The 12001-nt window shown below is 40.0% G+C and overlaps 2 protein-coding genes across 2 annotated transcripts in view; both read left to right on the forward strand.

Annotated features, from left to right (window-relative positions):
* Positions 1–12001, forward strand: part of PDE11A (phosphodiesterase 11A) — a 467408-nt gene that overhangs the window by 367714 nt on the left and 87693 nt on the right. Inside the window, exon 13 of the mRNA XM_050750610.1 lies at positions 11307–11416. Within this exon, the coding sequence (XP_050606567.1) occupies positions 11307–11416 (110 nt within the window). The remainder of the gene's footprint in view (positions 1–11306; positions 11417–12001) is intronic.
* The window catches only part of NFE2L2 (NFE2 like bZIP transcription factor 2), a 598880-nt gene that overhangs the window by 105155 nt on the left and 481724 nt on the right, over positions 1–12001 (forward strand). The gene's annotated exons all lie outside the window — the stretch shown is intronic.

Genomic DNA, 12001 nt, shown 5'->3' on the forward strand with positions numbered 1-12001 from the left:
TTTACTTTAAAATAAATGGCAGCATTATCGTAATAATATAATAAAATCTACATGATAGAACAACCAACTCTTTAATCTTCAGGCAGATGTAATCTACAAGATGGCAAATTTTTAATTTAGAAAAGGAGTAATTTTTAAATGTTTTTGCAGAATATCAGCACCAGACACAATAAACTAACTATGGGGCTAATCAATTTGAATACTATGTTTAAATTACATTTAAGACTCCTGTCTTTTAATCATTTAAAAAAGGTTTCTATTTTTATTCTCTCTGACTACATCTCAGAGCCCCAATTAGGCACTCTATGCTTCCAGCTGACATTCCCTTTATCCACATTTATTTTATAAAAGAAAAAAGGCAAAGCTGCACATAATTAAGAACCTGGTGTGCTAATAACCAAACATACAATTGGGCAGAAGGATAATCCAATCCATTTCCTCTCACAGGAGAGTAACCTCCATAACTCACTTTAAGCGCTGCCATTCATGAGTTATGGGTCATTCCCTTTCTAGTGAAAATAAATTCTCCCGCACCGTCAGCCAGAGCTGGGTATTTTTCTTAGGACATGTAAATTGTAAAAGTGTATGAACATAATCATGTCCGACATTACAGGGAAAGTATAACCTCTTGCTCACGGACACAGGCTTATACGTAAATGTATGTAGTTTCGAGGCTGGGTCTGCCTAGTTACAGTGTAGGATTTTTGATTAAAGTAAATTTATTCTTGAGATTTTTATGATATTGGTAAACCGCTTAATCTGTCGCTTTGTGTTTTATGACGCCAGCCAAATCCTCCAGGTCAGGGAGACCCAGCAGCAGAGCCACTGTCATTTATCACAGCCTCCATTTTCCACGGTGTATGATTTCCTAGTGGCACTTTCTTGGGACTGAAACCTGGCACCTAAGGGTGTTAAGTTGGGAGCTATAAAAAGTTTTAATTTTTCATGGGTCTCATGTTTAGTTTTGGCTCAATTATGGCTAATAAAAATTGGGGTAAGCTTTGGAGAAGCCTCAAATTCTTGAAGTTCACCAACCTGGGCTCTGTGGCATCTTGAGAGATCTGTCTTTCTATACAATTAATGTGCACCAAGTGATCTGCTTCATTTTCTATGGTCATAAACCATATGTTATATTATATGCAGTTCACTGGTAAGAAATAAAATATAAATTATATTTATCAGAAATAAAATATAAATTATATTTCTAAACATGGACAAAACATGCCGTCCTTGTCCTCAAAAAACATCGTAAAGCACAAGTATTGTTAGGGTTGAAAGCTAAGTCCTTAAGAATCTGATACTCTTTTTCTTTTGGTTCTTTTTAAAATGCATTATATGTGCTATATACATACAGCTGTGTTTATTTATTATCTTTTGATGTAGAAACCTCAACTTTCTCAAGTCTTATTATTTAGTTGAAAATTTCTTTATACTATTTGAATATCTTTTTGTACATTTTATCAAAATAAGAGAGCAGAAATATATTGAGCAAATTTTATTTGACCACATTAGGACTTCCTGAGAATGAAATAAAGAGTGTTGACGGATACCAGAGGTTTGCTTTGAAATACTCTAGCAAACAAACAAAACAAACACACGCTGCATGTGAAGAGACAGATGAAACAAGTCACAAAACCTGGATTCCTGCTGAAGTTAGTCTATGACTGCATTGGGTTCATTATATTAATAGTATTCTATTTTTTGTATGTTTTTAACTCTCCAAAATAAAGAATTGGAAAATTATGCTAAATAGGTTAAAAATTAAGCCTTAGAAGTGGTTATAAATGTAATAGAATATAATAATAAAGTTATATATGAATTAATTCAATTTTTAAATGTATGCATCAAACATCTACGCAACATATATAATTGTACCAGACTGTGTTGCCTTTCTGAGACTTACATGGACAAGCACTTGCAACCTTAGTTGAGGCTAAGGGTCAACATATTCCCAAAACATGACGAAGGTTTTATGATTTGATAGTAAGTGCCTTCAGAAGCTTCTGGTTGAGAAAGAAAGTCAGTTATATATAGACTGTAAGGTCTTTCCAACTCTGAGCTTGGTAAGGAAAGGATCATTTAGGCCTAAATCAATATTTGGTTAATGCCAGAGCAATATTTGGCTGCATTCATCTTGAAAAGAAAGAGAAGCAAATTCAATCAAAACTATCCCGTTCCCATGGATAATTAGACAACCTGCAACTGGCTTGTTGCATTGTGTACTCTGGTAAAGGAGACATGTGAGCATGTTGGTCCTGGATGGTGATTCCCTATCAGCTGGAAAGGTTCTGGTCTCTGGACCTCAAAATGGGGCTGAGGTGCCCCCTTTTCTGCTCAGCAGACCCAAATATTGGTAGACAAACATTACTGTAAATGCCAAGGGAGTATGACCACTAAATCTAGATGCTATAGTTTGCTCAGTAGGGATTTTTTCCCTTCCATTGAAGTTTGTGGTTGCATACCTGTTCTCCCCCTTATGCTTTCATCACACACTGTCTCTGATTGGCAAAGGTAAGAGCCTTTTTTAAAAAGAAGGTATGCTGCGACAGCCAGTAGTATAAATACTCATAAGCACTCCTAGTAAGCGTTGAAATCTGCTTCCACTCCAAAGCTTGAGACAGTCCTCTGCTCAATATTATTGCCTTGAAGCATATGGAACAGTTTGATACCCATCAGGCTGCCCCTAGGATCTATATGTTGAGTGGTTGCCATTCCATCACAAAGCAAATAAAATAGGGTCTCAAAAAGAAGCATACTGTGCTTGCTGTCCATGCACACGGAGCCCTAACATTGCCTTAACAATTCTCTGATCACCGTGATCCACCCATGACTGGTATATGTGCTGAACTGGGGGGTGATTGAAGGCACCCTTCTTATAGAACCATCAGCCTCCATTAGGAGACATAAGTTTCACAAGCAGACTCTTCATGTTAAGGATGACTCAGCAAAGCTGGACCAGCCATCAGCATTGCAAATTGGGGCTTTTTTTTTTTTTTCTTAAAATGATATGAATATCTTGTTTGTCACATTTACAATGAAACCCTCAAAGAGCAATTTTTGGCTGAAATAAATTTGATTTTAATAATGTACCAAAGACTCCAGACAGTGACCCTGCAACACTCTATGTACCAGAAATTTTAAAATACCAGAAATTAAATGCTGCTTCTATAAATACTGCCTTTCTCCCCAAGCTCATAAGGCCTTAAAATTCAAGCCATCTATAGATCAGCGAAGGCACGATGACACAGATTAGGAATATGGTGTGCAGATTCTTCTAGAGGAGGCACTTCCTTGAGAAATCATGTCTTTCAATACCCTTGGAATTGTCTGAGCCGTACTTTTTCCTCCTCTGTCCAAAAGAGTGAGAAAGATGAAGAAGAGGAAGAAAGACTCCAAAACCTATCATATTGTCCCTCAACCTTAGCCAATTCACTGAGGGCTCTGCTGCAGTGCCTGGACATCAGAATTCATGGTGGAGCATATGGAGCCTACCATCTTCAGCTTTAGGGTGTCTGCAACCACTAGGAATTTCTAGATACCCTCTCTCTTAGTTTGCCATCTGCTAGATCTCAGAATCAATAGGATGAACTCATCAGGAAATCCCTTATCATTCAATACCTCTGATAGTTGGGTTCAAAAAGAAAGGTGAGAACAGAATTTCTGGCATCACTTTCTCCGATTGCTGAGCCAGGACTGCACACACGGCAAGGGCGTGCAGTCCATGGTGTACCTCCTCCAGAAACCAAGCAGGAGGAGCTGGATATTTCTACCAGTTCTCTCTTCCACAAAGCACAACCAACGTTATGACAGCTTCTCTTTAGAAAAGAGTGCTCTGTGGCACTATTCTGCTGGCTCAAGAGGTAACCAGATTCTAAGTGCAGCAAGGACCGGCTGTCTTCTTCACTGCTCTGTTCCTAGTGCCAGGAAATCAGTAAATAATAAATATTTGTTCAATGAATGAATGGACACTTTTCAGAGTATCACTATTTCATTTCAAGCTGGGACAGTTTAATGAAGCGTGGGTTAATTCTTGAAACAAAAAAGAATATACAAATACACATACACACGTGTATAAATATAGATGTTCTTATAAACAAATGTTCTTTATGGAAATTTGAGACACAAAGGAAAAATTTTAAGCCAACTGTAATTCCACTACTGATAATATCTTGATGTACATCTTAACAGTATTTTTCTATACATATATTTAAACATTTTATAAAGTTGAGATATTACAAACTATTGTATCTTTCTTTTCTCTCTACACCTCATTTGTAAAGCACTGTATGTTATCAAGCACATATTGATGTGACAGAGCCATATTTAAACTAAAAATGTCCAATGGCTCTGCAATATCAACCTCTTCCTACTCAAGAATAATGTCCTTCATGAAATAAAGCACACACCAAGGGATTCTTTACAGCCCTATTGTCTAACACTGTATCATCACAATAGGATTTAAAAGCTGTGCAACTGAACCCACACCTCGACTTAGGGGCTGTGTAGCACAGTGAGTAAGAACACAGACTCGGGAGCCAGGCTACCTGGGCTTTTATCCCACCTCTCTTACTGTATAGTCTTGTAACCTGGTGCCTCAATATCTTCATCTACAAAATGGGAAGATAAGACCAGTTACCTACCTCAGAGAGTTCTTGTAAGGATTAAATGAGCTAATGAATGTGAAGTATTTAGGAAAATGCCTGGCATATACTAAGCGCTATACAAGTTAACTATTGTTGACATTATCCCAGGCCTCTTCTCAAATATACCCAGTGCTCAATACATCATAGGCACTTAATAACACTTCTTAAATTAGTAAATTGTCTATAGCACCATCTAGTGTTGACATTATGGGTGTTTTTACACCTTTTTGGATTCAACAGTCACAAAGTAACAGTCATTTTTCTCTGGCTATGATATTCCCCTATTCATGTGTATCACCCAGGATCAGCATTAAAATGAGAGTACATCCTGGCTGATTTAAATTTTATGTTGGCTAATGATAAAATTTACTGGGTAGTCTAGGAGACCCTGAGAATCAGTCTTACTGGCTTGGGTCTTTTGGAGTTCTAGTTATTATATGCTGTAGTAGCTGGGGTAGGCTTATCCCAGTATACATTTCAGCCCAATGAGGGAATATCACTGGAGGCCTGCTCAGAGGGCAGGCTTAAGGCTTTGCTGGAGGGGGTGCCATGGGAAATAGGTTTATATGCCCTGGCTGACTCTTTACTTAGATATATTGTATTTGCTGCTTATATTTCTGAGACAAACTGTGAAGGAATACAGGCGAGAAGATATATTAACATTAAAGCTTAATAAAACCCATAATGATTGGGTCAGGAAAAGAAAAGACATAATTTTATTTGAAAATAAAAGAATAAACCAGAGTCGAGAATGGGGTGAATGCATTAAAATATACTTCCTGCTGCCTCTCTGTTTTCTTTTGAAAGTATATTGTCTTCACCAAGCAGTTGACTTTTTCTACTCAATATCGGTACATGCAGGCCTGAATGGATAGCCCTGGGAGGAAGATGGATGAGGGCGGGGGAGGGGCAAAAGGACACTTAGTGGCAGGTGGGCATTTTTCAGGCCTGATGACTCCCAGAAACCATTTACCAGGCAGCTTTAAATCACAGTCAAGAGATAGGTGCTGCTTCAGTAACTCAGGTATCACAGTCGGGAGAGGTAAATATGTTTTGTGTGACTGTGTGTGGGTGCTATACTTCAGAGATTCTCTACTTCAAGAATCTAGAGATAGGCTCCACAGTCTTCAATATTATAAAATTATAGAAAATTTTCTAGGAAGAGAGTCTAGGCCTCTGTTATGTTCTTAAAAGTGTCCATGATACCAATAGTTTAAGACCAAGATCCTAGATTTCTGGGCAGAGCAGGGGATGGGGACTGTGTAGAACATTTTAGCAAAATGTGTTCCATCTTATTATAAAATGGGTGATAACTGATGGTTTAAAATGGCTGGGGATTTTGATCTTAAATCTATTAGATGGCATTTGATTTCAACTACTGATTAAATTTCTAGTCAAATTACCTTATTTTAACATTATCCCTAATCTTACTGCTCTGATTCATCAGCTAGTTCTAGTCAATCGCATTTTCATGGGCAAAATCTCTCTAAATTTTAGCACAATATCATTGCACAACACTTATTTCCAGCATATCATAGGTAATTATTTCATACTTGATAGACTTTTCAAGTTTTACCTAGTATTAGCAAGACCAAACTCAACAATTTGAGTTTTAAGATGATGGAGATCACCACAAAAGACATTTAATCCCCTCCCCTTCTCAAAAATCATCCTAAAATAATATGGAGAAAAAGAAATGTACACAAGTCCCACCTTGCATGGACTCACAACACATGAAGGCAGAAAATGAAGGGAGAATACTTCATAACTTAGCAGAGAAGAGAAACCCAAGTACCTTCAGAGGTGAGGGTGTGGAGGAAGGGGTAGCCATAAGAAATAATGCTACCCCCAGAACCTAATGAGACTCAGGAACCTGAGGCCTCAGATACCATGAAAATGAGGTGATGTGGAATGAGGGAGTGATGAAAATAGTGAGTACCCAAGTCTCTATCCCCTCTCTGTGTAGTTGGAGGGCTACTCTTCCCCCGACTCTGCCATAACCAGAGTATTTGCCAGAGAAACTGAATCCCAGAGTTGGGTACACAACCAAAAGCAAAGTTAGGATGAGGTGCACACTCAAAATAAGAGGATTAAGTGAAAGCCTACATCCTCACAGGTGGACAGCTACAGTTCTCTTTTCTCAGGATGCCAACACATGTGTTTACACCATTCCCAGGTAACAGATTGGAAAGTCCAGAGAAAATGAGTTTAGATGTTGACATTTGGGCATCTCCAGCAAAAAGCCAGCTGGCCCACACAGTCACCCCATGGTAAGACACAGCAATCTGCAGGCACCACCCACATACACTGGTGCACAGTGAGCTTTGTGATGCTTTACTGTTAAGAATGAATAGACCACCAAAGGTTACCAGACACTTGAGAGAAACTACCAAACACAGAGAAAAGAAGGAGTTCAGAGAAAAAAGGCAATACAGGGAACAGAAGAAATTTTCAGAAGAATTATAATCAATATCTTCAGAAAGACAAGAAAAGATCATGCATCCATGGGAGAAGAATAGCATGCTATTATAAGACAAGGAGCAGCAAACAAGAAAATGCTTATAAACTAAACTTATTACTATGCCTGGAAAGTAAGAAGAAAGGCCTATATAGGACATGGAAGAGATAAGAAAATAAGAAAATCAGTACTAGAAGTCCAGTATCCAACTAATTGGAGTTTCATTCAAATAGGGCAGAAAAAAAAAACTGCTGAAGAGGAAATTATTTTAAAAAAGAAAAGAAAAGAAAAAAAGATGAGTAAATTTCTTTATTGTACTGAAGAAATGGATTCTCCAGATTAGGCTTAACACACAAATTGAACAGGGAAAAAAGTCCCAACCCAAAGCATATCTCTGTGAAATTGCTGAACACCAGAAATGGAGAGGAAATTCTAAAAGAAAGAAAATCAAGTAACATTCAAAGTATTAGGATTGAGAATGGTACGTTCTTCTCAAAAGCAACTTTGGAAGCTAGAACACAATAGAGCAGGCCTTCAAAATTCTGAGTGAAAATGTTTCAGCCTAGAATTGTGAGGCACGCTGAGTATGAGAATAGAACAAAGATTTTTTTTTTTCAGTCATGCAAAGCCTCAAAAACAACCAACTCCCCCAGTGTTTAAAAAAAGTAAGGCCTTTTCTCATGAAGCCCCTGCAGACGTGCTTCTGCAAAATTAGGGAGTAAATGAGGAAAAAGAAAGGCATGGGCTGCAGGAGGTGGGGGACCAGACACCAGAGAGGAAAGAGGAACCCCCTGAATGATGGTGGAGGAAGCTCCAAGGGCAGCTGGCAACAGAGGAGAGAATCCAGACCAGACCCTAGGGTCGGGCTGCAGGAAGGAGTTCCCAGGACAGGAAGGATCTAGAAACAAGCTGTGACTGTTTTGACCCACTTCAAAATTGCTTTGAGAAGCATTTTGCAGAGTTGTGTAGGGTGTGAGAAGACTTAGATGTTTCACAGAAATCCTAACTCCAGGAAACAAGAAAATGTACATGATTAAGGAAACAATCATTGTATACTGGTTGACTCAGCAGTGAATGATATTTATAGGATAGTAATATAGGAAAGCTCTGTGGATCATATTGGGAGCATGAGGGGAGGGTGACCATAAACTCACCTGCTGCTAGACGTCACCAGTGTTCAAGGGCAGATTCTGGTGAAAGGATGCTGGGAGCTTGCCCTCTTCTGCTATGCACTAGCTGGGAGACCCTGGGCATATGACTTAGCCTCTCTGTGATTCAGTTTTCTCATCTATAACTGGGGTCAGTAATAGTTTCTACCTAACAGGACTGTTATGAGAACTCCATAAGTTAAACGGCTGTAAAGCTCTTAGAACAATGTATGGTACATAGAAAGGACAATATGAATACTTGGTGAATAACCAAGTATTAATAATATGTGCATGCTATATAGAAATATGGTGGGAAAACTACCAATTTAAGTAAAAAAGAAAATAGAAAGCAGTTGCCTTCGGGAATCAAGAAAGGGAGAATAATGAGGGACTACTGATTTTTAATTCTAAGTCTCAGTATAATTTGGATTTTTTAAATTACTGCAGGTAATAATTTAAGTAAAATAAAACTAGCTTAGAAAAACTAACAGCCAACGGCAGATTTTAAAATCAAGGATGTGGGCCGGGTGCGGTGGCTCAAGCCTGTAATCCCAGCACTTTGGGAGGCCGAGACGGGCGGATCACGAGGTCAGGAGATCGAGACCATCCTGGCTAACCCGGTGAAACCCCGTCTCTACTAAAAAATACAAAAAACTAGCCGGGCGAGGTGGCGGGCGCCTGTAGTCCCAGCTACTCGGGAGGCTGAGGCAGGAGAATGGCGTAAACCCGGGAGGCGGAGCTTGCAGTGAGCTGAGATCCGGCCGCTGCATTTCAGCCTGGGCGACAGAGCGAGACTCTGTCTCAAAAATAAATAAATAAATAAATAAATTAAAATAAAATAAAATCAGGCCAGGCGCGGTGGCTCCAGCCTGTAATCCCAGCACTTTGGGAGGCCGAGGCGGGTGGATCACGAGGTCAGGAGATCGAGACTATCCTGGCTAACATGGTGAAACCCTGTCTCTACTAAAAATACAAAAAAAAACTAGCCGGGCGAGGTGGCGGGCGCCTGTAGTCCCAGCTACTTGGGAGGCTGAGGCAGGAGAATGGCGTGAACCCGGGAGGCGGAGCTTGCAGTGAGCCGAGATCACGCCACTGCACTCCAGCCTGGGAGACACAGGGAGACTCCGTCTCAAAAAAAATAAATAAATAAAATAAAATAAAATCAAGGATGTATACAAATTTTCCTGTTTGTTTATTTGTTTGTTTGTTTGAGATAGAATCTTGCTCTGTCACTCAGGCTGAAGTGCAGTGGCGCCATATAGGCTCACTGCAACCTCCGCCTCCCGGTTCAAGCAACTCTCCCGCCTCAGCCTCACGAGTAGCTGGGATTACAGGCATGTGCCACCAAGCCGGGCTAATTTTTGTATTTTCAGTAGAGACGGGGTTTTGCCATGTTCGTCAGGCTGGTCTCAAATTCCTGACCTCAGGTGATCTACCCACCTCGGCCTCCCAAAGTGCTGGGATTACAGGTTTGAGCCACCGCGCTCGGCCAGCATAGGCAAGCTTTGACATGGACTATTTCATACTCCCAATTTATTAACATTCCCATTTGCTATACAAATGAAGTTAAATGTATTTCTAAATGTAGCAGTGGACTCAAGTCTATTTTTTAAAATAAAATTGTTGGCCAGGCGTGGAGGCTCACACCTGTAATCCCAGCATTTTGGGAGGCCGAGGTGGGTGGATCACCTGATGTCAGGAGTTCGAGACCAGCCTGACTAATATGGTGAAACCCCCTCTCTACTAAAAATGCAAAAATTAGCTGGGCATGGTGGTGTGCGCCTGTAATCCCAGCTACTCGGGAAGCTGAGGCAGGAGAATCACTTGAACTCAGGAGGTAGAGGTTGCAGTGAGCCGAGATGGTGCCATTGCACTCCAACCTGGGTGACAGAGCGAGACTCCGTCTCCTAAAAAAATAAAATAAAATAAAATTGTCAACACAGGAACCTACTATTCAGTTATTTCTGCAACACAAACATAATTAATTTAAAAACAAAATTTTCATTGCTCTAAGAGAAGTGTCTTACAGGTGTGGGCCAGTATACCTAGATTTGGGGGAAAAAAACACACATGAAAAGTAGAGCAATTTGTACCCTAACCCTCCCCCTTCTCCCACTTTCTGATAAAGACTTTAATAAGTAATGAAATGGGAGACTTACAAAGTAAAAGAGGGGATGATATAAAGGCCTTCGATCAAGAAAATGCATAGACCTTCTTTCCCAGAGGTCTACTTCCTCTTCTAAACTAATGAAAGGGCCAGCAGGAACCCAAGAAGCATTGCTGCTCTTGGTTGCATAATTATATCAACCTGCTTCTAAAAGAAATCACATCACAGCTGTGCATTTCACCAGCAAGCTACCACAAGATAAGAAAAAAAGAATTCCCAGTAATAGATACCCCACTCAATCCTCAGTCTGGGTTGACAATCCTCTGACAAATTCTAGTGTCCATGACACACACTACCTTATTATCTGTATGAATTTCATCTGTCTACCAACCTAATATGAATTAAGGTATTTACAAGATAACCTCTAGGACGTCATTGTATAACAATTTGAGTATGTTAAAGTCTCTCCTTTTAATGTTAAAAAAAGAAGGGTTGTGTTTTACTTCTGCCTGCTCTCATTTGGGTGGGATCTGGTGGGTGTAGTATTCAGTTTGAAAGTCACTGCTTCCTCCTGTTCCCCAACCTCCAACCTCCAAACCCTATGCTCATCATTAAAATGTATAATAACAAAACACATTTTTCTCTGGGCCTTTGCCAAACCGTCACTGTCTCTGGATAGTCCAACCTTCTCTCTAAAAAGGGAACAAAATAGTCTGAACTATGTCTCGGTGTGGCAGCGTGGGCCGCTGTGACAGCAAGCTAATTTATCACTGTGGGGACCTTAGGCTGTGCAACTGACCACCCAACTTACTGTTGTCTGAGGGGGTGGCAGTTAATCATCTCCTTAAATGATGTGGGTATGAAAACAGAGTTGATTGTTGCTCAGCACCTAACCTTATCCATCCTCCGTGCCCCAGTAGTGACTGTTGCCATTTTCCCCTTCTTCCCAGACTGCTGGGTTTCAAGAGATTCTGACCGAGGTGGAAATTTTAGCTGTGATTGTGGGATGCCTGTGTCATGACCTCGACCACAGGGGAACCAACAATGCCTTCCAAGCTAAGTAAGTGCTCTAAACTGCTGTTATTTTAATGCATTTGCCTTTCTGTTCAGAGCCAAAGGTGACGAATGCTAAAGAGTAAAGCATTAATTTCTGGCATCCGAGGCCAAGGCCACGCAGGCTTAGGCGTGCATGTCATGGGGCCCATCCATCTTTATAATTCCCTATTCTTCTTTTAATTGCAAATTTGCCCTTCATGTCATGCTTGTTGATTTGGTTGGTCTCTGTTGACCTTAGTCAGATAACAAAGCTTGGATTTTAAAGGGCCTACTTTTTTCACCCAGAATATTTGCCTTTAAGGCATTATAAGCTTCTTGGACTTGCTACTCTCAAACTCTGGTTTGAGACTGTTAAAATAAAAGCAGTCTTAGGACATTTGATGAAGCAAAATATAATTTTCCTTCTCCAATAGAGTCTCTTCCAGGATTCTTTTGATGTGGGGTATTGTATAAACTATAGTGAAATAAAGTCACATTCAAGGAATGTAGTTTTTGTTCCTCCCATCCCTACTCCCATAGAAAGGTGGAAGCAACAAAAGAATTACAGAAATACAGGGATGTCTGGGCAACTATTTGCCACACACATGAT

This window comes from Macaca thibetana, chromosome 12 (assembly GCF_024542745.1).
Source record: "Macaca thibetana thibetana isolate TM-01 chromosome 12, ASM2454274v1, whole genome shotgun sequence".
Classification (NCBI taxonomy): Eukaryota; Metazoa; Chordata; class Mammalia; order Primates; family Cercopithecidae; genus Macaca; species Macaca thibetana.